Source organism: Oryctolagus cuniculus, chromosome 2 (genome assembly GCF_964237555.1).
Source record: "Oryctolagus cuniculus chromosome 2, mOryCun1.1, whole genome shotgun sequence".
NCBI lineage: Eukaryota > Metazoa > Chordata > Mammalia > Lagomorpha > Leporidae > Oryctolagus > Oryctolagus cuniculus.
Window position 1 is genome coordinate 100,546,427 of NC_091433.1, and position 27,422 is coordinate 100,573,848.

Here is a 27,422-nt window from a genome sequence, read left to right on the forward strand (position 1 = left end):
TCTGATATTTGTGTCCTTATACTTATGGCATTCTTATTAAGACTAGGAAGCTAGGATACATTTCCTAGAATACTGACAATTTTACAAATCCTTGTAGTGTTCAAGTCTTATGTTTTACTTGGTTTATTAAGTCATCTTTTTTAATTTTGGAAAGAATCATTAAAATAGGCATTAGACAGAGAGAGAAGGAGAGGCAGAGAGAGAGAGAGAGAAAGAGGGAGAGAGAGAGAGGGGTCCTCCATCCTCTGGCCCACTTCCCAATTGGCTGAAACAGCCAGAGCTGTGCTGATCCAAAGCCAGGAGCCAGGAGCCAGGAGCCAGGAGCTTCTTCTGGGTCTCCCATGTGGCTGCAGGGGCCCAAGGACTTTGGCCCTCTTGTACTGCTTTCCCAGGCCATAGCAGAGAGCTGGATCAGAAGTGGAGCAGCCGGGACTCGAACCGGCGCCCGCCCCAGGATTCTTTTTTAAAAGCGAAGCTGTGGCAGCGTTGATCCCGGTGACAGTTCTATGATTGTGTACAGTCATGATGTGCTTTCAGAGACTTCTGGCCACCCTCCTTCTTAGCTGCGTGCTGCTCAGAGCTCCAGGCAGAAGTCTATAGAGACCCCTTCCATCTTCTTCCTGTACAGCTCATCCAACCTGTGGCTCTGGGCCACGGTGAAGTGGTTCTTCCAGTCCCCCACGGTTCCTAGGAGGGAGAAGCCCAGACAGGAGTGTCATTCTAGGTCGGCAGGCTCAGCAGCCCTGAGTAAAGCAGCTGAGTGCCCACAGTGGGCCTGGCCTGTCACCACTCCTCTTCAGTGGGTACCCGTCCACCTGCAGCTCTCTGCTCTGAGAAGCAGCTCTCAAGGGCCCTGTGCAGGGAGGTGGTCTAACCTGAGCCAGCCCCACACCCCTGGTGTATGCCCACGATAGACACGACACAGACGTGAAAACGAATGAATTGCAGCCACACAGCCTGAGCCAAAACTCCAGAAACAAGAAATCACATGCTATATATTCCAATATATGATGTCATGAGCAGGCGAAATCAAACTACAGGGGTAGTGATTAGAATAGTGGCTAACACTGTGGGTAGAGATTGACTGGACAAGGGCATGAAAGAGAACTTTCTAGGGTGATGAAAATGTGGGGTGTCTTGACTGGAGGGGCTATATTCTTGAAGTGTAGACTTAAGATCTATGTGTTTTTTAATGTAGATTACAAAAATTATTTTGGGGGCCTGGCAGTATGGTGTAGTGGCCATATGGGTACCAGTTCATGTGCTGGCTGCTTGCTAGTGTGCCTGAGAAGTCAGCAGAGAATGGCCCAAGTGCTTGGGCCCCTGCATCTACATGGGAGACCCAGAAGAAGCTCATGGCTTCAGTCTGGCCCAGTCCTGGCTGTTGGAGCCATTTGGGAAGTGAATCAGTGGATGGAAAACATTCGCGCTCTCTCTCTTTTCCTGTAATTCTGCCTTTCAAATAAATAAAATAAATCTTTAAAAAAAGAATTTGCGAAAATATGAATGAGATACTATTTTTCACCAGGCACTAACTTAAAATAAATTTTAAGTAGCTGAATACCCCTTCCTTCCTTCCTTCCTTCCTTCCTTCCTTCCTTTTTTATTTTGACAGGCAGAGTTAGACAGAGGGAGAGAGAGAGAGAGAGACAGACAGACAGACAGACAGAGAGAAAGGTTTTCCTTCCATTGGTTCACCCCCTAAATGGCCACCACGGCCAGCGCGCTGCACCGATCCAAAGCTAGGAGCCAGGTGCTTCTCCTGGTCTCCCATGCGGGTGCAGGGGCCAAGGACCTGGGCCATCCTCCACTGCCTTCCTGGGCCACAGCAGAGAGCTGGAGCAACCGGGACAGAACCAGCACCCCGACTGGGACTAGAACCTGGAGTGCTGGCGCCGCAGGCAGAGGATTAGCCTAGCGAGCCATGGCGTCGGCCTGAATACCTTTTTCTTATTGATGCCTCTATTGGAAAATTCATGATAAGACAATCGGGAAATCGGAACTTATGTGCAAAGATGTTGACTGTGGTGCTGACCCTTCCACTCCATCCCTGCCCCAGGTCTGGACTCATAGGGTCTTCCCAGGCATTTGTAGGTCGCACTTCCTTTGTTGTTCCATGTGAATCCTCACAAGAAGCCCCTTACATCGGGGTTAGCTTTAGGGACTCTCTATTGCCTGCAACTAACACCTGAAAAACACCCCCAGAGAGTTCTCTTCTCCACGAGGGTGCGGTTGCCAGCTTTATTAGCGGCAGTGAATTGTGGACATGTGCTGTGTTGGACTGAATGAAAACTAATGTCATCCTGCTGAATACAGGCAGGATGCTGGAGAGAAGCGGAGGGTCTGGTCACGCGGCCCCACACACCTTTTCTCATGAAGGGGGAAATGGACTGGTCCATGATGGACTTGGGAACTGTGGAGCGGTTGATCATGGGGTTGTCTTTCATTTTCTCAAAGGAGGTCTCCTGGACAATTTTATCCAGCACAGTCTCGTCCAAGTGCTTTCCCATGAACTGCGCCACCTTCCGAATTTCACACTTTGGGTCCTGTGGATAGGAATGGAGGGGATCCGAAGGATGACTGTGAATTCTTGGAGGCATCCCCTGCCTCCAGGAAATACAGCCTTCAATCAGCCTTGGAGTCCTCTGTCCCCCGCCAGAGCAGGTTGTGAAGGGGCCTTCACTCACCTTCTTGATGTCTTCATAGAAGAGGAAGAGAATCTGGTATCTGCCTTTCACTTCCCACCAACCTTTCACGTGCTCAAACCAGGAACCCCAAGCCACTGTGACAACACAGGAAAGAAAGAAGTCTACTTAAGGATCATCCAAAGCCTTCCAAGCCTCGGGGATTCTGCTGACCTCTAGTGCTTAGAGAGTAAGAAAAGCACAGTCAGGGTGCCGGTGCTGTGGCGCAGCAGGTTAACGCCCTGGCCTGCAGTGCTGGCATCCCATATGGGTGCTGGTTCTAGTCCCGGCTGCTCCACTTCCGATCTAGCTCTCTGCTGTAGCCTGGGAAAGCAGTAGAGGATGGCCCAAGTCCTTGGACCCCTGCACCCACGTGGGAGACCAGGAGGAAGTTCCTGGCTCCTGGCTTCGGATTGACCCAGCTCCGGCTGTTGAGGCCAATTGGGAGTGAACCAGCAGATGGAAGACCTCTCTCTCTCTCTCTCTCTCTCTCTGCCTGTCCTCTCTCTGTAACTCTGACTTTCAACTAAATAAACCTTAAAAAAAAAAAAAAAAGCACCGTAAGGATCAGACATACCCTGAAGAATTTCTTGCTCTGTTTGATTCTGAGGGTGGTGCAGATTGGGAAAGCCTTGGGTTATTTGTCCCAACAGGCTACCCAAGGTGAGCAAAGGCTTCTGGATGGAGTGGGAGATGTTTACGGAGACTGGTGGGCAGACACTGTGAAAGGAGCAGCCTGCACCACCCAGTCTGTCTGCGGTAGAAGCTGCATATGATGAGTCCTAAGGAAGCGCATGGCATTCTAGGACTCAAGTGCTATTTATGGTTCTCTAGAGCTGGCCAAGAGGCAGTGAGAATTTCCTTTACCTTTGCCATTGATGAAGGTTTCAAAATACTCTTCCCAGGTGCCGGGGTCCGGGAGCACTTGATTCATCCTTTGGAAATGGTAGTAGGAAACCATGCAGTCTTTCACGTTTCGAGCTACATAAAGGAACTTTGTGGGAGGGAGAGAGGTGGGTGAAAAAAGGTCCAAGTGGATTCTTGCCGACTTGTTAAAGTGAAAGGTTGTGACCTGTAGGTACTCCTGCACCCCGGCCTGCTTGCACTGCCTTATCTATTCTTTCCTGCAGAGACCACAGAGAGGCTTTTGGGTCTGTTCTGTGAGCCCGCCCGCGGCCTGCAGCCAGCCTCCCAGGGGTGCCGCCGACATGTGCTGCAGAACCTTGCGTCTCCTCTTACTGCTGGTGAACGCAGAGCACTTTTGGACAGTGAGGGGTGGGAGAGGCAGGAGGCCGTCCTACCTTGCAGTTGTTTTCCCAGAAAGACGGCGGCAGCAGCCGAGTGGGAAGGTGAGTCCTCAGGATCCGTGGAGAGGGCATCGCTTGAGCTTTCTCCACACCTTTGAAATAACCCAAGAAGGAGCAATGCTCAGTACAAGCACTGCCGGTAGCCGTTATGTCCCAGGTGCTGTCCACGGTATCGCCTCACCCACCTGTCCTTCCACTCCACTCTGGACTTCATACTGGGGCTGTTGCTGCTACCTTCACTTTTTTTTTTTTTAAGATTTATTTTTTTTTATTAGAAAGTCAGAGTTACACAGAGAGAGGAGGAGAGGTAGAGAGAGAGAGAGCGAGCGAGGAGAGAGAGAGAGAGAGGTCTTCCATCCTCTGGCCCACTTCCCAGTTGGCCTCAATGGCCAGAGGTGCACTGATCTGAAGCCAGGAGCCAGGAGTTTCTTCCGGGTCTCCCACGCGGACGCAGGGGCCCAAGGACTTGGGCCATCTTCTACTTCTTTCCCAGGCAATAGCAGAGAGCTGGATCAGAAGTGGAGCAGGCGGGACTCGAACCGGTGCCCATATGGGATGCCGGTGCCTCAGGCCAGGGCGTTAGCCCACTGCACCACAGCACCGCCCCATGCTACCTTCACTTTGTAGAATCTCACATGTGAGAGCTGGAAGGACTGTCACATTAATTTGTTCTGGCACTTTAAGGATGAGGGGACGGAAGACATGAACCCTGTCTCCAAAGAGCTGCTGCCTTAGTGTAGGGGTCAGGGTTTCTTGCAGAGAGTGCCCGGGGCTGGGTCAAGGTAGTGCTGGGAGCTAAGACTTCAAGGACCTGGAGTGAATTGGTGCTGTGGCCACTAGGCGAGGGACCCTGACACACCACCGATGGGTAGAAACCCATGTATGAAGGGGCAGGAGGCCTGGCCAAATAGAGGGGGTATGGTTTCTAAGAATTGGAAATAAAAGCTAATAATAAAATAGCCTTTTGTCTTAAATGTGCAGCCACAGGTTATGCCCTCAATGACTATTCATTGGGGCTGGTGTTGTGGCGTAGCAGGTAAAGCCTTCGCCTGCATGCCGACACCCTATATTGCCACTGGTTCATGTCCTGGCTTCTCCACTTCTGATCCAGCTCTCTGCTATGTCCTGGGAAAGCAGTAGAAGATGGCCCAAGTCCTTGGGACCCTGCATCCGTGTGGGAAACCCAGAAGAAGCTTCTGGCTCCTGGCTTCAGATCGGCACAGTGCCATCTGGGGAGTGAAGCAGTGAATGGAAGACCTCTCTGTCTCTACCTCTCTCTATAACTCTGTGTTTCAAATAAATAAAATAAATCTTAAAAAAATGACTACTCATGCAACAGCCCTACCTCCCTGCGTAGTGTCAGATCTAGCCGATGACTGGGGCTCCTGTCCTAGGCAGCGACTCCAAGGACCCTGGATCACTGACCCCAGCTGGCTGAGGAGCTGGGCCGTCTCCTCTTGGTGCTAGGTTTTTCAGAGATGAGAACATGGACAGAAAAACTGCCTCTCTATATCCCTGCTGCTCTTTCTGGGGGCACCCTGGCCACATTTTGCTTTTTAGAACTTCAGTGCCAGGAGAGTTACTTTGAGTGCAATGTCCACTCTCATCATGCCTTGGCTCTCCCTTGGCTCTGGGTGCCGAAAAAAAAAAAAAAAAAAAAAAAAAAAGAAAGACTTCCCAGAGAACTCAAACCATATGCTGTCTTCATTCCACCAGCCCAGGCTTGCAACCACAATCCCAGTTTGGTTCAGAAATTCACTTTAATTATCCTAGATTGGAAACGCTCCAGTGCAGGTGCAAGATAAGGAGCCAGACAAAACAGAGCTCTTAATACAAAATTACGAAACAAATGAGCAGCAAGCCACATGAGCAAGAGCGGGGAAGAAATAAACAGAGGAGTTAAGCCCTCAGTTCTTGGGTGCCTCAACAAGGAATATAAATAACTGTTTTGGGGCCGGCGCCGTGGCTCACTTGGTTAATCCTCCGCCTGCAGCGCTGGCATCCCATATGGGCGCCGGGTTCTAGTCCCTGTTGCTCCTCTTCCAATCCAGCTCTCTGCTGTGGCCCGGGAGTGTAGTGGAGGATGGCCCAGGTGCTTGGGCCCTGCACCCGCATGGCAGACCAGGAAGAAGCACCTGGCTCCTGGCTTCAGATCGGTGCAGCGCTGACCGTGGTGGCCCTTTGGGAGGTGAACCAACGGAAGGAAGACCTTTCTCTCTGTCTCTCTCTCTCTCTCACTATCTATATCTCTACCTGTCAAATAAATAAAAGTAAAAAATAAAAAACTATGTTTAAAATGTGCAGAGACCCAAGAGAGAAAATTGAAAACATAGGCAAGGAGCAAGAGAATGCCAAACAGATGGGGTGATTTATGAGATTCCAGCAGTAAAAACCCTTGATGAATGGGTTTTGCAGACATAGCTGAAAGAAAAACAGTGGCCAAGCTAAGGAAGCACAAGGCAGAGACACAGGGATGAAAACCATGTGAAGAAAGGTGACGGCGGACGGAAGGGAAAGGTACAGTGGGGAAGGACTGTCAGTCTCAGCCTACGGAGCAAGACCCAGCTTATCTGCCAGGAGGTTGGACCTGGAACTGGTCCACTTCCTCCCTGGTGTTGGTGGTCCTCATCTCTCTCCCATCACACCTGGAGTCAGTAGCTACCCGGTGCCTAAAAGAGGCTTGGTCTTCTAATGGGGAAGTCTACGCGTGGTCATCACAGCCACTCCTGTGTGTCAGCAGTGACAACCAGGTAGCACCTGTGACGCTCATGGTGGGCTCGGTCCCGCTCCAGCCCCAGAGTTTTCTGTTCATGAACCCTACAGCAGACACCCCGTGGTGTGGGGCTTTATATAAAACAGTCCACTAGAGTTTTATTTATATTTTCTCCTTTCTCTCTCTTATCGTTGGGTTGCCTGTCCTCCCCAGGGCACTTGCGTGGTTGCTCAGACTCTGGGTGGTGTGAGAGCACATGCATGAGTCACAGAGGGTACCGTGGAATCTCTCTCCAGCATCGGTGTGTGGCTGCAAAGATCATGAAGCTGGGGCTGTGTGTTGCCTCTTGGGATACAGGATTGAGAAGGCACCCTTCTGGCCTCTTTGTAGCTCACCTAGTGGGGCAGGCCATGGCCATCCTCTACTGAAAGTCTACAGTTGCAGGAGTTGATGCGAGAAAAACTATGTTCTGTTTCTGATGGACACTCTGCTCCTCACTAGAGAGCTTGCCTGGGCTTTTCTCTCTCCTTTCAATCTCCTAGTGTCAGAGGTAAGACAACAGCGTTAGGGGCAGGGTGCAGAAGTAGGATCAAAAGCTGGGTGTGGGTGATCCAGGGATGGGGCCTGAAGAAGTGGTGCAGTCACGCCTGACACTTAGGTCCCTCTGCTAAGTGCCAGGCACCTGTTTCAAGCTTTTTAAAAACATGCAGTTAAGTCCACTTAATCCTCAAAGCAAATCTTTGTAGAAGGCATTCATTCTCCTGACATTTTGAGGTTAAGTAACTGAAGGCAGGTGCTGGGGTGAGTGATGCAGTCAGGACTGTCAGGATTGAAACCCTGGCGATCCATTTTTTTTTTTTTTAAGATTTAGTTATTTATTTGTCAGGCAGAGTTTCAGAGAGGCAGAGGCAGAGAGAGAGAGAGAGAGAGAGAGAGAGAGAGAGAGAGGTCTTCCATCCAGTGGTTCACTCTCTAAATGGCCTCAATGGCCAGCTGGGAGCCAGGAGCCAGGAGCTTCCTCTGGGTCTCCCACGTGGGTGCAGGGGCCCAAGGACTTGGGCCATCCTCCGCTGTTTTTCCAGGCACACTATCAGGGATCTGGATCGGAAGTGGAGCAGCCAGGACTCAAACCGGTACCCATGTGGGATACAGATGGCAGCTTCACTCACTGCACCACAGTGCCAGCCCTCTGCTTGTCTTTTCAAGCTTCATTTTTGTGGTCTAAAAAGAAAAAAACTTACAGGCTGAACATTACCCAAACAAGGATTCTCTATGGAACAGAAATAATTGCCTCTAAATGCACTGTGTGTGTGTGTGTGTGTGTGTGTGACTTAGGTCATCTCTGAGGGGACAGGGCTTTGGGGGATGTGATATGAAGAGAAGAGGGGTGTGAATTGCTCAGAAATAGCCCACACCTTCCCCCTGTGTCCACAGTTGCCCGTGACCCCAGGGAGGGTTTAGGAAGAAAATGCGGAGAAGGTGACTAACCTCAGCCTGCATCCTTCTTTCTTGATGACTCACTTTTGCCTGCGAGATAAATGTATAGAAAGAGGAAGGACAAGAAGGAGATGAAGGAAGTAGTTGTAGAAATGGACGGAGGGAGAGAGAAGAGACCAAGTGGAGGGGGTGGGGAGGAGAGGGGAAGCGCCCAGAGCAGGATGGAGGAGAGTGAGAAAAAGAGATGGAGAGGGACTGGTGCTGTGGCACAGAGGGTTAACGCCCTGGCCTGCAGTGCCAGCATCCCATATGGGCGCAGGTTCTAGTCGCGGCTACTCCACTTCTGATCCAGCTCTCTGCTGTGGCCTGGGAAAGCAGTGGAAGATGGCTCAAGTCCTGGGGCTCCTGCACCCACATGGGAGACCCGAAAGAAGCTCCTGGCTCCTGGCTTTGGATCAGCACAGCTCTGGCTGTTGCGGCCAAATGGGGAGTGAACCAGCAGATGGAAGACCTCTCTCCTCTCTCTGCCTCTCCTTCTCTCTCTGTGTAACTCTGACTTTCAAATAAATAAATCTTAAAAAAAAAATGGAGAAACGGGAGAGCGAGGAGAGAGGGAAGGAAGGCCCCCGGGAGGTCTCACCAGAGGGCTGGGGTGGCCGAGCCCACTCGATGAAAGGGTGGCGGTGCTGAATGAGGGCCCGCTGGCACTTCTCCACGTCCCCGTTCTGTTCGATCATGTCCACGATTTCCTGGATCCACGTCGTCCCTGCGGTCAGAGGGAAGGGTGGGACCTTCCTTTGGTGTGAGGGCTGGGGTAACCGCCCACCTGCCCTCGGGACGGACATCCAGGGGATGAGCTTGGAGCTCTGTGGGGGGCAGCAGAGGTGAGGCTCGCACACGCACGAGCAGTGTGCAGCAGTGCGCCGGTGGGGAGGCCTCGGACGCCGCTGGCCCATCCCCAGGGGAAGCATGCACAGAGAGCCCGCCTCGCGAACCTAAGACAGAGCAGGTTTCTGTCTCCGGGCTCAGCAGGGCCAGGGTGTGCTGCCCCCCGCAGTCACCTGATTTCGGGTAGGTGCAGATGAGGAGATCGTCCGGCTTGGCCTCAAAGCTCTGGATCTGGCCCCAGTTGTCCACAATTGCAGCCTGCAGGGGCACCCCTTCCACCTCCCGCAGCTGTGTCTGCTTCCCCGGTCCTGTGGCCAGCGCCATCGCGGCTCAGGGTGGGCGGGTCCTGCGGGAAGAGAACAGAGGAGATTTGTTAACAAATGTGGTAACATACACATAACATCAAATTGGCCGTTTTAACCGGTTTTAGGTGCACAGTCAGTGGCACTGGTCCGTTCACACATACAGCACCCCCATCCTTCTCCAGAAGTCCCCCAACTTCCCAAACGGAAATTCGTGTCCGTTAAACACTGATTCCTCAGCCCCTGGCAAGCACCGTTCTGCTTGGTCTGTGGACTCTGGATAGCGGATAGAGGAGGACTCGCAGTACCACTGTGGCACCTGGCAGGATGGCTTCCTTAATCCTGGGCAATATTCCATGTGTGCCGGCGCCTTATTTTGTTCGTCCATTCATTCATCCACAGACACTGGGGTCGCCTCTACTTTTCAGCTACTCTGAACCACGCTGTTATGAATGTGGGCACACAAACATCTGTCTGAATTTCTGCTTTCAATACCCTTGGGGGTCTGTCCAGATATGGAGTTTCTGGGTCATGTTGTAGTTCTATTTTTAATTTTTGGAGGATCAGCCAGGCCATTTTTCATAGCAGCTTTCACCATTTTACATCTCTTATCAGCTGGGTAGGGTTCCAATTTCTCCAACGTGTTACCAGCACTTGTTATTTTTCTGTGTTCTTTTTTTTTTTTTAAAAGATTTTATTTATTTATTTGAGAGGTAGAGTCACAGACAGTAAGAGGAAGAGACAGAGAGAGAGGTCTTCCTTCCATTGGTTCACTCCCCAAAGGGCTACAATGACCAGAACTGCGCTGATTTGGAGACAGGAGCTTCTTCCTGGTTTCCCATGTGGGTGCAGGGGCCTAAGTACCTGGGCCATCTTCTACTGCTTTCCCAGGCCACAGCAGAGAGCTGGATTGGAAGAGGAGCAGCCAGGACTTGAACTGGCTCCCATAGGGGATGCTGGTGCAGCAGGCGTAGAATTAACCTACTGTGCCACGGTGCCGGCCCCTTTTCCGTGTTCTTGATTGTTTGCTACCCTGATGAGCATGAGGTGCTATCTCTTTGGGGTTTTAATTTGTGTTTATTTAATAACTAATGATGTTGAGACACCTCTCCTGTGCTGATCGGCCATTTGTGTGTCTTCTTTGAGGAAATGTTGGTTTGTCCTTTGTCCATTTCTGCTTTTTGTTTTTTCTCTCATTCTATGTTAAAAGAAGACTTTTGAAATGCACACAAAAAAGAGGGAGGCAGAAGTGGGCCACTATAACACAAGGTCAATTGGCTACTATGACTGTGGAAGACTGCTGCTAATAATGAAATACAAAAGTTAAAATCTGTCGTTTATTGAACACTTCAATTTGCCATGAGCTAGATTGATTGCCTTCTATATGTTAATTCACTTATCAAAATAGAGAATTTATTTGAAAGGCACAGTGACATACACACATACACACAGAGAAAAATCTTTTTTTTAAGATTTATTTATTTGAAAGTCAGAGTTATACACAGAGAGAAGGAGAGACAGAGAGAGAGAGAGAGAGAGAGAAAGAGAGAGGCCTTCCAACTGCTGGTTCACTCCCCAGTTAGCCACAACAGCTAGAGCTGTGCAAATCTGAAGCCAGGAGCCAGGAGCTTCCTCTGGGTCTCCCATGCAGGTGCAAGGGCCCAAGGACTTGGGCCATCTTCCACTGCTTTCTCTGGCCATAGCAGAGAGCTGGATTGGAAGTGGAGTAGCCGGGACTCGAACCAGTGCCTTGCCTATATAGGATATCAGCACTGCAGGCGGCGGCTTTACCTGCTACGCCACAGCACCGGCCCCTAGAGAGATATCTTTTACTCACTGGACCACTCTCCAAATGACCAAAACAGCTGGGGTAGGGCTGGGCCAGGCTGAAGTCTCTGCCCTCCAGGTCTCCCATGTGGGTGGCAGAGACTCAAGCACTTGTGCCACCATTGCTGCCTCTCCGGTGCATGAGCAGGAAGCTGGATTGGAAGCGGAGAAATGGGCTCTGCAACCAGGCACTCTTGTGTGGGATGCAGACATTCCAAGCAGTGGCTTAACTAGCTGTGCCACACCACCCGTGTCTCCCTTAACTCATTTGAACTCTTACACAATAGGAGCACTGGAACTGTAGCGCTGAAGAGGTCCTTACAGAAAACGTAACAGGGAGTGATTACCGGAAATCGAATGAAAGGACCTGGCTAGCTGTCCATTGACTGCCCAGTATAGTGAGGCCAGCTTTCACAGTGGCTTCTGCTTGAAGAATGAGTCAGGCCCAGAAAATTAAAGACAAATTCTTTCTGAAAAATTTCATAAAAAGCTGCTGCATTTGCAATTTGTCAAAGCAGGTGGAGTTGGGCAATACTTGAGTTTATGGTGTGATCAGCTTTGGGGAGGAGGAGGTGGGAGCCAACAGGACTTGCTGTGCTGGGCCCTTTTAGCCAACAACACAGTTTTGTGATAAAGGGATAATGACCTTCTTTGTAAATGCAAGGAAATGGAGGGTTGCATGATAGGTAACTTGCCCCGGATGGTAGCTGATGTCTGTCTACAAATCCCTTGTCCCTTGTTCCTTCCAAAAACTTGCCTTTGGGGCTTCAAAGAAGTTATAGTGAATACATAAAAATACAAATCATGCATGTTTATGGGGTAATGTGTGATGCTTCACTACATGCATACATTGTGCAATGCTCAAATCAAATGGTGAAAACACTCAAATTTCTTTCTTCTAGCTTCAAAAAACCCAAAATACACAGCACATCATTGTTATCTGTGATCACCCTGCTTGTGCAAGAGAATACCAGAACTTATTTCTGCCTCTTGGTTTTACAATCGAAGTTACTGCCAAGACCTGGTCCTGGATCAACCAGGGGGACTGGCAAGCACGGGGCACTCACACGTCGGGTGGCAGTGGATGAACCTGGCGGAGGTTCAAGCCGTAAGAACGACTCCACCATCACGGCTTCCTTGGAGGCCAACGGGAACCCCAGCCAAGGCAGGGCTTCTGGGAGCTGAGGATGGTTGACTAAGAAGCAGTGGGGGCTCCGCCCTGCAGCTGAGGAGCTGGACTCCGCCCACACCCGGAGTGAGCTGGGAAGGGATTCTTCTCTGAGCCTCCAGGAGGGGACACAGCCCAGCCATCACCTTGATTCTTCCCAGGGACCCCTGTCCAGACTTCTGCTTAAAGAAGTTTCTGCTAAGAAACTCTTTAAGCTGCAGACTCGGTGATCAATTGTTATGGCAGCAATAGAAAACTATTTATGCATACACCTGCATTGCTCCCCAAAGCTAGCTGGTCACCATATGGACTTTTTTTTTTTTTTTTTAGATTTATGTTTATTTATTTGAAAGACAGAGTTACAGAGAGAGGTAGAGACAGAGAGAGAGAGAGGTCTTCCATCTGCTGGTTCACTCCCCAGATGTCCACAATGGCTGGACCTGTGCCGATCCAAACCCAGGAGCCAGGAGCTTCTTCCAGGTCTCCCACATGGGTGCAGGAGCCCAAGCACTCGGACCATCTTCCACTGCTTTCCCAGGCCATAGCAGAGAGCTGGATCGGAAGAGGAGCAGCCGGGACTAGAACCTGCGCCCATATGGGATGCTGGCGCATCAGGCCAGGGCTTTAACCCCCTGCACCACAGTGCCGGCCCCCACCATATGGACTTAATTATGTCCTCCGAACTCTCCCCAGCCCGTTACGTGTCTCTCAGAGACAGGGCTTTTACGAGGTGGTCAAGTTAACACGAGGCCATGGGGCAAGCCCTAATTCAGTCTGACAAGAGCAGATCTGGACACACAGGGACTGAAGCACACAGAGGGAAAATCAGACAAGGAGGACCATCCACAAGCCAGAGACACAGGCCTTAGGGAGCACCACACCTGCCAGTGTCTCGTCTTCAGATTCCGGCCTCCGGAACTGAGAAGCAACACTGTTCTGCTGCCTCGGTTCCCTCGCCTGGTATTAAGTTACAGCAGCCTGAGCTAACAGACACACATACCTTTGGTTGAAGCTCAGAAACCCACTTTTTCTTTTGGAATAAATGAATAAATAAAAATATTTTAAAATAAATGAAATAATCATTAGTCTTGACCTTCCTATATTAGTTGTACCACTGCATAAACAGATAGTAGAGGTCACTTCTCTTTATAGAATCATTCCAACAAAGACATGAACAATAAATTAAAGGATTGTTATGTTCCTTGCTGCCCTTAATGAATTAAAGAATCTAGGCAGTTGACACTCATGACTTTTTTTTTGACAGGCAGAGTGGACAGTGAGAGAGAGAAGGACAGAGAGAAAGGTCTTCCTTTTCTGTTGGTTCACCCCTCAATGGCTGCTATGGCCGGCGCACCAGGCTGATCTGAAGCCAGGAGCCAGGTGCTTCTCTTGGTCTCCCATGTGGGTGCAGGGCCCAAGGACTTGGGCCATCCTCCACTGCCTTCCCAGGCCACAGCAGAGAGCTGGCCTGGAAGAGGGGCAACCGGGACAGAATCTGGCGCCCCGATCGGGACTAGAACCTGGGGTGCCAGCGCCACAGGCGGAGGATTAGCCTATTGAACTGCGGCGCCGGCACACACTCATGACTTCTACCATCACAAAAAGAAAGATGATTGGGGCCAGTGCTGTGGCTTAGTGGGTAAAGCTACCACCTGCAGTGCTGGCATCCCATATAGGTGCTGGTTCTAGTCACGGATGTTCCACTTCTGATCCAGCTCGCTGCTACGACCTGGGAAAGCAGTAGAAGATGGCTCAAGTTCTTGAGCTCCTGCACCCACATGGGAGACCCAGAGGAAGCTCTTAGTTCCTGGCTTCAGATGGGCACAGCTCTGGCTGTCTCTCTCTCCCTGTGCCTCTCCTTCTCTTTCTGTGTAACTCTGACTTTCAAATAAATAAATAAATCTTTAAAAAGAAAGAAATTCAATCAAATGTTGTGTAGTTCTTGATGAAGAACACACAACCCAAGAAGCAGTCCTGTCAAAAACACTGAACGTAAATCTCTCGCTGAATACCAATTCATGGGAAATTCAGAGAACACAGGGACATGTTAAAGTGCATCACACGAAGTCAGCAAACTCTAGACATGCGAAAGCCCATGGGACAGTAATGCACTTCCTTTGTATAAATTTCAAGAGACTTTGAAAATAAAGATTTAGAGGAACCTGAATATTAAAAAGAATTCAAGAGATAAGAAACCCTAAAAGGGCATGCCTAAGAAAGCCACAGGCAGGTGGCTCTGTTGCTGCTTGGGACAGCCGCATCCTGTACCAGAGTGCCAGGGTCCCAGTCCCGGCTCCACTTCTGACCACAGATTCTGGCTAATGCATACCCTGGGTGGGAGCTCAAGTTGTTGGGTCACTGCCACCCGTGTGAATTCTGGGTTCCTGGCTTTGACCTGTTTGGGGGAGTGAGCCAGTGAATGGAAGATCTCTGTGTCTATCTGTCTCTGTATTTTTCTCTGCCATTTACATACATGTAAATGAGTGAATGAAAGAATAAATAAATAAAATGACAAATCTAAACTACGATGTTTAGGGATGTTTCCTTAAGTGGCAAAACTAAAAAGACTATAAAGATACATAGGGAGTTATCATCTTCAACCTCAGGATTTATTTATTTATTTGAAAGGCAGAATTGAGAGACTGAGAGAGAGAGAGAGAGAGATCTTCCATCCACTGGCTCATTCCCCAAATGGTCACAATAGCCAGAGCTGGGCCAGGTCAAAGCCAGGAGCCAGGATCTTCACCTGGGTTTCCTACATTGGGGCAGGGACACAAGCACTTGGGCCATCATCTGCTGCTTTCCAACTGTATTAACAGGGAGCTGGATTGGAAGTGGAGCAGCCAGGACTAGAACTGGTGCCCATAAGGAATGCTAATGCTGCAGATGGTGGCTTCACCAGCTACGCGCTGGCCCTGACAGTGGCTACTTCTAAAGAGAGAGGAATGGGACACCTGGCCATGTCTACAGGAGAAGATCCTCTGTGGGCTTCCGGGGGAGGTTGGCAAGGTCCCACATCCTGGCCTGGGTGCCAGCCACAAGGACTTTGCCTTATAACCATACCTCAGCTATATACTTGCTTTGTTTAATTTCAATATTTGTGGTATACTTGGTATGGTTAGCAAGGAAAATGTGCTTCCAGAATATGAAACCTGGAGGATAGTGCAGGAAATGGGTGGAACATTCTGACCGAGGAAGCAGGTGGGGGCCCAGGAGCACAGGGAGCAAGGCGAGCCCCGAGGGTCGGACTCTGGCGCCTTGAGCGCTGAGGTGGGAGAGTGTCTGGAAATGGGCATGAGAACAGGAAGGAAGCCCTGGGAAGAGCCTGCCAGGAGAAAGCGTATTTCTCCTAGGGCAACAGGAAGCTGCCAGACCCTTGCAGAGCAGAAAAGCCTGCTCCAGCCGGCGCCGCGGCTCACTAGGCTAATCCTCCACCTAGCGGCGCCAGCACACTGGGTTCTAGTCCTGGTTGGGGCGCCAGATTCTGTCCCGGTTGCACCTCTTCCAGGCCAGCTCTCTGCTGTGGCCTGGGAGTGCAGTGGAGGATGGCCCAAGTGCTTGGGCCCTGCACCCCATGGGAGACCAGGAGAAGCACCTGGCTCCTGCCATCGGATCAGCGCAATGCGCCGGCCGCAGCGCAACGGCTGCGGCGGCCATTGGAGGGTGAACTAACGGCAAAAGGAAGACCTTTCTTTCTGTCTCTCTCTCTCTCACTGTCCACTCTGGCTGAAAAAAAAAAAAAAAAAAAAAAGCCTGCTCCAGCCTGGTGGGACTTCAGAAAGTTCCCTCTTGGTGGAGGCAAGCTAGGGCTGGAGTGGGGCCAAGCTGGGGAGAGGGAATCAGAGCGTGTTGTAGTAACTCAGATGGGAGCTGGTGGCCACGGCCTTGCTTAGGGTGTGGCAGGGGCGACAGAGAGGAGTGAGTGGATGTAGGAAACCTCTGGGAGGTAGAATCAATAGCACTTAATAATTAATCTGGTGTGAGGTGATGGGCAGCCCGGGGGAAGTTCAAGCTTGAATCCGATGGGGAGAAGGAGGGGTCACTGGAGGTGAGCAGCTCCTCTGTCGGGTGGGGAAGAGGACCATGGGTCCAACCTGCAGAGTATATGTGCGTCATCCAGAGAGTGGGCTGTGCGCAGGTGGACATGTGAGCTTAGGGCTCTGGCCTGCAGATAGTGACTTGAGAACCTTTCACTCGCCATATTGATCAAGGGGGTTAGGCGGTGTGCTCTGGGGAGGTAGGTAGTGTTTGATGGTCTGGGTGTGGCCCTGGGACTGTGTGAGAGAAGAGTAGCATCAGGGGATTGCAAATAGGGGGTAGAAAAGTGGAATTAAAACATGGTTATTGGCCGGTGCTGTGGCTCACTAGGCTAATCCTCCGCCTTGCAGCGCCAGCACACCGGGTTCTAGTCCCGGTCGGGGCGCTGGATTCTGTCCCGGTTGCCCCTCTTCCAGGCCAGCTCTCTGCTGTGGCCAGGGAGTGCAGTGGAGGATGGCCCAAGTGCTTGGGCCCTGCACCCCATGGGAGACCAGGAGAAGCACCTGGCTCCTGCCTTTGGATCAGTGCGGTGCGCCTGCCGCAGCGCACCGGCCACGGCGGCCATTGGAGGGTGAACCAATGGCAAAGGAAGACCTTTCTCTCTGTCTCTCTCTCTCACTGTCCACTCTGCCTGTCAAGAAAAAAAAATTAAAAAAAAAACATGGTTATTTGGGGCTGAACATTTTTGAAATCCATGAATACAACAGATTATCAAAGACTTTATGGGGAAAATGCCTATTATGATGGGATGGCATAGTCTCTGTGTCTAAAAATGCTACAGTTCTTGCTCTGCCACCATACAACTACTGCTTACAGGTGTAGTTCCACTGGGGTAGGGCACTGGGTCTGGTCCCCTTTGCCGGCTTAGCCCTTAGCAAAGGCTGGGGTGAAAGGAAGACCCTCAGGGACACAAGGCATAGTCACAGCCAGAGAAACTGAGCTGGCCCTTGGGGGTGGGAAGGGGACTGGAAAGGTAGGGGTGGGTGGGGAAGAGGGAGCAGCGTGGGAAAGAGAGGGACCAGCGCAGGTTGCAGGGAGCTCCCCTAGGCCGTCTCAGGGCCCCGGATTTCTAGGTCTGACTCCGTGACAGCTATTCTGCTGTCAGTTACAAATGTCTCCTATGTCATTCTTAGGTACCTTGGACTCCTTCCTGTCTTGAGGTGCTCTACCTATACATTAACACCTACGTGGACAGAGATTTAAAAAGTAAATAAACACAGCCTTGCTTTCAAGCTGTGTTCTTACCTTCAAGTTGCAGCTGAAACCCCACGGCCTGAGCAAGGGTCAGTGGGCACGGGAAGCACATTCCAGGGAAGCAGGAAGCTATGGCAGTGGCAGAGGCCCAAATGACCACTGTGCCAGAGGCAACGGGGCCTTCAGCAGGTGGAAGGCCCCCCGGGAGGCTCTGAGCCTGGCCCTGCACAGTTGGGGCCGTCACTGGGAGAATTGGGACTGGACAGGAGCACTCTCCCGCACTTGGCCTGACGCATGACAACCCTCCTCGGTACAGTGCTCACCCACGCATGCTCCTTGTCTCAGCTTCAGTGCCTGCAGGCTCCAGGCTGTCTGGAGGAACCATGGAGGCACACACTGCTCCTTCTTCTCGGTCGCCCGCTAGTGTCCTCACGTGGGCTCTACAGTGCTAGGACTTGCCGTGAGCAGCCACCGCTTGAAGCGGCTTCCCCCAAAGTCATAGCTGATGAAAGGGGACATCACGCAACCTTCCAGCAGAACTCTCACTCCCGGCTCGTCCTTTCCTATCTCTCATGCAGTTAGCATATAAATCAGGCTCCGTTCAGATCAAGCTAACCCCTTGTTGTTATCAGCCATAGTCTGGCTGCTTTCTGACACTCAAGGCCTTCCACCCACCCAGCAGCTGAACTGAACTACTTGCTGTCCCCTACACACATCCTGCAGTTTCCTGCCCTGCTGTGTCACTCCTATTATCCTGTCTACCAAAAACGCCCCTACTCTGTTTGCATGGTGTCAGATGCTTCTGCTTTGTAGCCATCTTTCCCTTAAAGCCTTATGTTCTAACTGACAGGAAGCTCTACCGTGAACCACCCACCCACCATAAACGTTGTAAAAATAACAGTCTTACTGGCTCTAATCCACATAGCACACTGCTCACCCATTCAACTGTACAGTTCAGCAGGTTTTAATTGTGCAAGCAACACAATAAAGTGTAGGACATTTTCATCACTCCGTAAAGAACCCTTGCACCCGTCAACACGCAGCCCCTATTCCTCTCACTTTCCTGGCCTTAGGTTAACCACACATCTACTTTGTGTCCCGTAGATTTGCCCACGTGGACACGTTCTGTAAATGGGATCATATCCCATGGGATCGTCTGTGTTATGTCTTGAATGTGCCCCCAGTGCTCATGTGTTGGAAACTTAACCCCCCAATACCACAGTGCTGCGAGAGGGCTCTTTATGGGGGCATTGATGTCCTGTGTTTTCCTACAATAGAGAGTTCGGCCTCCTCTTGCTCTGCCCCTAGCCTGTTGCATACGCAGGAAGAAGGCCCTCACCAGATCCCCAGCTTGCACATCCCGGCCTTCAGAACTATGAGCCAAATAACCATCGAGTCAAACTCAGGTATTCCTTATAGCAGCACAAAATGCCCTAAGATGATATGTTTAAATTTCTTTTATACCGATCTTACCTTTCCATTTTAATGAATACATCAATTACCTTCCCCAAGACTCAATTGTCCTAGCTGTAATACTGACACCTAGGTGGGGCTACCTCTAACTCTTCCAGTTAGATGTATATATCTAGTTATATATATATATATTATATTATTATATAATACATATATTATATATTATATATTATATCTATATCCAGTTATATATATTTTTTTGGACAGGCAGAGTGGATGGTGAGAGAGACAGAGAGAAAGGTCTTCCTTTTTTCTGTTGGTTCACCCCCTAGTGGCCGCTGCAGCCGGTGTGCTGCGGATGGCGCACTGTGCTGATCTGAAGCCAGGAGCCAGGTGCTTCTCCTGGTCTCCCATGCGGGTGCAGGGCCCAAGGACTTGGACCATCCTCCACTGCACTCCTGGGCCACAGCAGAGAACTGGACTGGAAGAGGAACAACTGGGACTAGAACCTGGGGTGCCGGCGCTGCAGGTGGAGGATTAGCCAAGTGAGCCACAGCGCCGGCCCCAGTGCCATTTTTTAAAGAGATTTATTTATTTATTTGAAAGTCAGAGTCAGGCAGAGAGAGAGGAAAGGCAGAGAGAGAGAGGGGTCTTCCATCCATTGGTTCACTCCCCAAATGACCACAAAAACCAGAGCTAGGCTGATCCAAAGCCAGGAGCCAGGAGCTTCTCCCAGATCTCTCACATGGGTGCAGGAGCCCAAAGACTTGGGCCACCTTCTACTGCTTTCCCAGGCCACAGAAGAGAGCTGGATCGGAAGTGGAGCAGCTGGGACTCAAACCAGCACCCATATGGCATGCTAGCATTGCAGGTGGTCACATTACCTGCTAGGCCACAGCGCTGTCCCCCCACCCCCCACCCCCCGAAATTTCTATGCTGAGAACTAGGTAAAGTTAGCCTGCTTTGGAGTTAGGGAAGATTCTACATAGCTGCTTCCGCCCACCAATCAGACCAAAGCTGCCACGGGTGTTAAGTGGGATCTGATGGTGATGGCTTACTTGGAAAAGTAAGCTGCCCCATTCACAGGTGTCAAGACGATAGTGGCTGTGTCCCCATGGGCTGGCTCCAAAGAGCCATGGAGCCAGGTCTCCCCTGGACGCAGCCTTCCTGACTTGGCCTGCCTCCTCCTGCAGGTGCACCTGCCTGAGTGCACTTTTAACACTTGCTTCAGTCACTGTGAGCACGACCAAGTGAACAGAGGAGCTGTTTCTGCAGATCCCATGCCTTCACTGGGCACAACCCCACGGCTCTCTTACTCTGTGGATCTTGCTTGTGAGACAGGGCCCGGCTCTGCACTCTCCTGCTCTGTGCCCTCGTTTCTGACCAGCCACCATTCTCAGGAGGTCACCTTCTTCCCTGAGCTCTGCTCCATGGCTTGCTTCTGCCTCTGTTTTCTTGCTGAATTCTTGTCCAGTCTCCCAGGGAAAGAGGGCTCAGCTCTTTCTCTCTCCCTCACTTTCTTTCTTTTCTTTCTTTATTTGAAAGGCAGAGTTGCAGAGAGGCAGAGGGAGAGGGAGAGAGAGAGAGAGAGAGAGAGAGAGAGAGAGAGTCGGTCTTCCATCCATTGGTTCACTCCCTAGATAGCCACAACAGCCAGAGCTGTGCCGACCCGAAGCCAGGAGCCAGGAGCTTCCTCCGGGTCTCCCACAAGGACTTGGGACATCTTCCACTGCTTTCTCAGGCCATAGCAGAGAGCTGGATCAGAAGCCGAGCTGAGCAGCCGGGCCTCGAACCAGCGCCCATATGGGATGCCGGCACTGCAGGTGGTGGCTTTATCCACTACGCCACAGTGCCGGCCCCTCTCCCTCACTTTCTACCACTCTCCTGTCTTTCAACTTCTCTTCTGGGCTGCTCTCCTGTGGCAGATTGATGGCTGCTCCCAGGGACATGGCTAGCACTGAGGAAGAGAGAGGCCTTGAGATGTCAGACATAATGAAGAATCATGTGTGTTAGTTTCGGGCATCTGTCGGGGAAGGAGGGGCTTGCCTTAAAAGACAGAAAATGACGATTATTCCACAGTTCTGGAGGGCAGAGTTCTGAGAGCAAGTTGTCAGAGAGGCTGGCTCCTTCCGAGGGCTGTGGCCTCCCTCCCGGCTTCCAGTGGCGTTACCCCAATCTCTGCCTGCACATGGTGCTCCCCTTACACCCTCTCCGTGACCAAATGTCCTCTTTCCGGAAGGACGCCCATCATACTGCATTAGCACCCGCTCCGCTGATCTCATCCTTCCCTGGCCATCCACAAGACCGCTGCCCAAATGAGGCCACACCCACAGGCCCTGGGAGTTAAGACTTCAACATTTCTTTGTTGGGAGGGGAATGCAATTGAATCCAAAACACACTAAGATCAGTTTTGAAACTTGGACAAAATGTCCGGAAGTCTCTTTAAAATTTTCCACAAAACTTTCCAAACTTCATTTATTATTTCCTCTCAGTTGTCTCTCTGTCCCAAGGCACTGGCCTTGGGTAAGTGCAATTATCTCTTGTTCTGTTTACTAACTCGCTTTGTGGAGGTCTGGTTTTCTCCTTCCGACTCATTTAGAGTGTAGGGGGAATTTAGTGGGTGTCTGTTTTAATCCTGAGACCTCAGTACCCATCTAAGCATTGTTTCTCGGGAAAATGTCTTTCAAGCTTCAAAAGACAAAGTGTACTCTGAGCACAGTTAATTTTTAATGGGAGATTCCTCTGTGAACTCTGTGCAGGTTTCTGGGTCTCTGTTGTCATCTCTGTGTGGGACAGTAGCCCCACTCTCCTGAAGCAGAGAAAAGCCGTCATGTGACCAGCAATTCACCAGGTCTTCCCACAGTCCCAACATGCTTTTAGGATTTCTCAAGTTACTAGGTAATGTCTTATCTTTTACGTATGTTAAGACGTTGAATGGGCCGGCGCCGCGGCTCACTAGGCTAATCCTCCGCCTTGCGGCACCGGCACACCGGGTTCTAGTCCTGGTCGGGGCGCCGGATTCTGTCCTGGTTGCCCCTCTTCCGGGCCAGCTCTCTGCTGTGGCCTGGGAGTGCAGTGGAGGATGGCCCAGGTGCTTGGGCCCTGCACCCCATGGGAGACCAGGATAAGTACCTGGCTCCTGCCATCGGATCAGCGCGGTGCGCCGGCATCGGCGGCCATTGGAGGGTGAACCAACAGCAAAAAGGAAGACATTTCTCTCTGTCTCTCTCTCTCTCACTGTCCACTCTGCCTGTAAAAAAAAAAAAAAAAGATGTTGACTGGCCGAGCAAATGAACTTATAATAGTGAGTGAAACAGCATGTTATGAGACAGGTTGTTCAGTCTGATCCTATGCTTGTAAAAATGCTTTGTTGACCTCCGACTCTATGGAGAAATAGCTCAACAAAGCCTGTTGGAGACCCCTGCCTTGCCATAGTCATCTCTGGGATGGGGTTGTGTCGCTCTGGTCTGCGGGGACCACCCCTTGTCAGATGTGGTTAAAACACAGCCTGGCTCCTGCTGCTCCTGGGATCTGATTCAATGGGGATGACCGTCCTGTGGCCCCAGATGGCTCCTGGGCAGGTGCCACAACCTCTTATGTAACTGGCAGTACTACTGCCCCTTCCAGTGAGAGCAGTGACGATTCTATAATTAGATTTTAATGTTGGCTTCATATTGTTCAGAGGTGAGACTCCACCCGGGTCTCCCACATGGGTAGCAGGGGCCCAAGCACTTGGGCCATCTTCTGCTGCTTTTCCCAGGCCATTAGCGAGAGTCTGGATCGGAAGTGGGGCAGCTGGAACAGGAACCGTATGGGTGCCCATAGAGGATGTGTGTGTCAGAGGTGGTGGCTTTCCCCTCTACCCCTCCCTTCCTGAGGCCTGAGTTTAGGGAACAGGGTGGGCTGGGCTCCACTGCCCCTTCTGCTCTCTTCATTTGTGCAGCTTTGGACCCTGCTGGACAGGATGGGACAGGAAATGGCCAACCTGGATGGGGCTTTTCATGACCTCTGACCTGGCAGATATAGGAAGCTGAATCTTTCTCTTGTGGACACTTGGGCATCCTCTCTGGAGATTCTCAGCCCTGCACTCCCTCTCCGGCCATTCCTGTGCCTTGGGTGCACGTGCCCCAGCCAAGGGCCTTCCCCACAGCTCCTGGGCACTGGGAGTAGCCCCACCAAGCTCTCCAGATCTCTCCAGGAAGACTTGAAACCTGGAGTCCCTAAGGACACTCCTGGTGCAGAGACTCCATACCCGGAAGGCTGGAGAGCATGGAGGGGGCATGTGGCTGCCCCTGCTGCCCGGCAGGCACACTGTCTCCCCAGGGAGCTCTTCTCCAGTCTGGTCTCCTTTCTACATTCCTGCCTTTAGTACTTTTGACCAGGTGAGAATTCCAAGACACAGGGAGCAATTTCTTGAAGATCCTCTTTGAAGTCCTGATGTGGGAGTTCTATCTCAGGCTTATTTTGGTAGTTGCTGTTTATTATATTGGCACCTAAGCTATAACCAAGGCAGAAAGAGTTCTGGTTTATAACTTTGCAAATCAGGAAAATAACACACACCCAAAGGAGTACAAGTGTGCAGCTGGGACACTACCAATGCCCCAGAAATCCTTCACCCAACTTCTCAGTCCCTTCCCTGCCTCAAAAGTGACTTCCTCCGTATCCAGCCTTATCTAACACTACTGATAGGCACTGCCTGGTTTTCTGCATTAAATTCTGTTGAACCAGATGGAATTGCCAATATTTTGCAATCACTTCTGTCCTTCGTATGGCAATCTCATTAGGTTCATCCTATTAGAAACAAGGTGAACTTCATCCGTCTTTTGCTCAACATTGTGTCTGCGAAGGTCGCTCATACTGTTATATAGTAATGTTTTTTTTTTTTTTTTTTTTTTTTTTTTTTTTTTTACCTTGCATTTATTTTTGCTCTGTTTTCCCATTGTGTCGCAAAAGCGTAAGAAGCCAGCAGGGGTCTGGGAGGAGCACGGTTCCGTTTGTTACCTTAGATTTGCGGAGGTCTAGCTTTTGGATGTACTGCTGGCTTTCCAAGGTGGTTGTGCCAATGCACTCACCCACCCTTAATGCCTGGGATATAGACTTTATCAGGCTCCAGTCTCTGTTCCTTAGCTTGCCTTCCCTCTGTAAGGAGAAACACATTCAACTAAAGGAGTGACACAGTGGTCAAGTCAGAGACAAGAGCCAATCACCAAGGCTCAGGATTCCTCCTGTAGTTGACAGGTCAATGCCAGTCTTTGCAGAAACTCACAGACCCTGATTAAACAGAGCAACACCCACTCTACCAGTAGACCCTGGGCAGACTGGAGCCCACCTCTGCTGGTCCCTCCCTGACAAACCAATCAAAGGAAGGCTACACACACTCCACAGTGTCCAACCAGAGACCCACACATGAGCTGATCACACACTGCTCCTCGCCAACTTTGGTTATAATATTCACTGGTTCTCCTCGTTCAAGGATTCTGGGAATGGGCATTTGCTGCCTGGCTCCTTGCCCGCCCTGCACATTGCAAGTAAATGCTTGCTTTCTTCTACCACCGCCGTGTCAGTGATTGCCTTGCTGTGCTCAGCAAGTGGACTGTTTCGGGTGAGTTCTTCTATAGCAATACCATGTACCAGCAACAGCAGAGGAAAAAAGAACATTTAAAAATGATACCATTTGCCTGGCATTGTGGTGTAACATGTTAAACTACTGCCTTTGACTCAGGCATCCCTATGGGTACTAGTTCAAGTCCCGGCTGTTCCACTTCCCATCCAGCTCTCTGCTAATGGCCAGGGAAAAGAAGTGGAAGATGGCTCAAGTGCTTGGGCCCCTGCACCCATGTGGGAGATCCAGAAGAACTCATGGTTCCTAGCTTCAGGCTGGCCCGGCACTGGCTGCTGTGGCCATTTGGGGAATGAACCAAGAGGATGGAAGCTCTCCCTCCCTGTCTCTCTCTCGCTCTCTGTAACTCTGACTTTCAAAATAAATAGGCAAATATTAAAAAGATACCATTTATGACAATATCACAAAGCATCAAATACTTAGGAGTGAATCTTTTTTTTTTTTTTTTTTTTTGACAGGCAGAGTTAGTGAGAGAGAGAGGGAGAGAGACAGAGAGAACGGTCTTCCTTCTGTTGGTTCACCCCCCAAATGGCCGCTACGGCTGGCGTGCTGCGCTGATCCGAAGCCAGGAGCCAGGTGCTTTCTCCTGGTCTCCTATGCGGGTGCAGGGCCCAAGCACTTGGTCCATACTCCACTGTCTTCTCGGACCACAGCAGAGAGCTGGATTGGAAGAGGAGCAACCGGGACAGAATCTGGTGCCCCAACCGGGACTAGAACCTGGGGTGCTGGCGCCACAGGCGGAGGATTAGCCTAGTGAGCCACGGCGCTGGCCGGGAGTGAATCTAACATAGGATACATATGCTACTTCTTGAAAAGCTAGACATGTTAACTAAAAGTTACAAATATCCATTTACTTGTATTATGTTCATACTGGAAAATCCAATAATGTAACAATGTCATTTCTCTTTAAACCCATCTGGCCTCCAGAGCTTCCTACTCCAATAGACTTCTCTCTAGAAATTGTTGACTACCCAAGTACATGGTGGGACAATCCAGTCTGGCATTTCTTTTTTTTTTTAAAGGTTTATTTATTCATTTGAAAGTCAGAGTTATGGATAGGGAGACACACACACACACACACACACACACACACACACACACGTTGGGGGAGAGGAGAGAGAGAGATCTTTCATTTGTTGGTTTACTCCCCAGATAGCCACAATGGTCAGGGCTGGACCAGGACAAAGCTAGGAGCTTCATCAGGGCTTCCTACATGGGTAGCAAGGCCCCAAACCCTTGGGCCATCTCTGCTCTTTTTCCAAGAGCAATCGCAGGAAGCTGGATGGAACGGGGCAGCTGGGACATGAGCTGAAGCCCCCATGGGATGCTGGTGCGCAGATGATGCTTTGCCCACTACGCCACAGTGCTGGCCCCTTGTCTGTAGTTTTATCTCTGGACGCATCTGCCCAATGTGGGTGTCAGCCAATCTGACCAGGATTTTGTTGGGCAGTATACATCTTGTCCTTGAAGCTATTAGTGTTCAAGTGACTGAACTACCTTAGTTTATTGTTTAGTGACTTCCTTAAATTAAAATTTCTCTTCCTGATACTAATGATGGTGTAATAATGGTCTTATGCTAATGACTGTGATATGGGCTAGGTAAGGAGTTAGCAAACAAAGGAGCTGAGAGGTTTCCAACAGTCTCTGTTCCTCAGCCCTGCTAAAATAATAAAAAACAAAACCCAATAAACTCCACCCTTGTCCATGCCAGTTCAACACCCCACCTTCCCATGATGCACCTGAGCCTCCCCATCATACAGAAGACACCATGGTGAACACGTGTGTGCTGAGCTCCACGTGGAGATGCCACGGAACCTTCCCAGGGATCGTCAGGTGCCCTGGGTCCTGCCCCATCCTCTACCCCATCTGTATATTCAGTTAGGGCACCACCTCCTCCCCAATAAAGGGAGTGGCTGAACTCAGGGGGCAGGGTTCTCCCTCATGAAGTGGTCCACATTCACTTCTGAGTGTGCACCACCTCTTCCATTTCTTTATATTAACCTGCTCCCATTCTTGTATCTTTCTGTCTCTCTGCTTCGGATTCATCTCTTATGCTAAGACAAGAACCTAGAATAAAATCCAGTACTCCACAACGGTAGGAAATTCACACTTTTCATCTTAGGTTCAGATCTTAGCAGCCAGGTGAGGAGCTGCTATTGTAGTTTTTTGTTAGGAGGACCTGAGGGGCACCTAAACCAGCTGGCTCCAAATCACCCCAGCAGGCCACTTCCCCAGTTCAGGCTTTTGGACACACACTTCTCTGTGTTTTAAGCCCCTTTCTATAGCTTTGTTTCCTGGTCAGGGTAGAATAGTAGGATTGGCCCAAACACGAGAAGTTTCCCAAGTTGGGCCATTTTCCTGGAGGCAAGCTTCCAGGCAGAAGTTCCGGAGGCAAATGGCCTCAGCTACTTTCTCACAGCACAGCTGCTCCTGCAACCCCAGAGAGAGCGAGCCCTGGACCATATCTGTCAGTTATAATTCACTTTATCCTCTGGGGAAACTATTTGCCCATCCTTGAGGTCTTGTATGCTATGTGTAAAAGGTAATTCAGTGGTTCTAGGGGTGGAGCAGCATCATTTAAAAAAATTTCATTTATCAAAGTCATCTGTAGTTTATTCTCTTGTAAGGGGCTAAAAATCCCACCCGATTTTCAAAGATAGTAGCATATTTTATGTTCAATGCTTTAGTCCGTTTCATTTAGAGGAGAGAATCACAGATAGGTTACCTGTCTGTCTCTGACTACTTACAGTTGGTGTTAGAGGCAGGAAGCTGGGGTGCAGGTTACAGTTGTGCTGAAACAGGCTATCTGCGAGGCTCGCAGTCAGGCTATT

At 50.5% G+C, this 27,422-nt stretch overlaps 1 protein-coding gene across 1 annotated transcript; it reads right to left on the bottom strand.

Moving 5' to 3' along the window:
* Positions 1-94: 94 nt before the first annotated feature.
* On the bottom strand, positions 95-27,362 carry SULT1C2 (sulfotransferase family 1C member 2; the record flags this gene model as incomplete). Its single annotated transcript, NM_001082711.1, is given in 8 exon segments — positions 95-687; positions 2,366-2,546; positions 2,688-2,782; positions 3,552-3,678; positions 3,986-4,083; positions 8,782-8,907; positions 9,203-9,375; positions 27,339-27,362. Coding segments are annotated over 7 exon segments (891 nt in total).
* Positions 27,363-27,422: the final 60 nt, after the last annotated feature.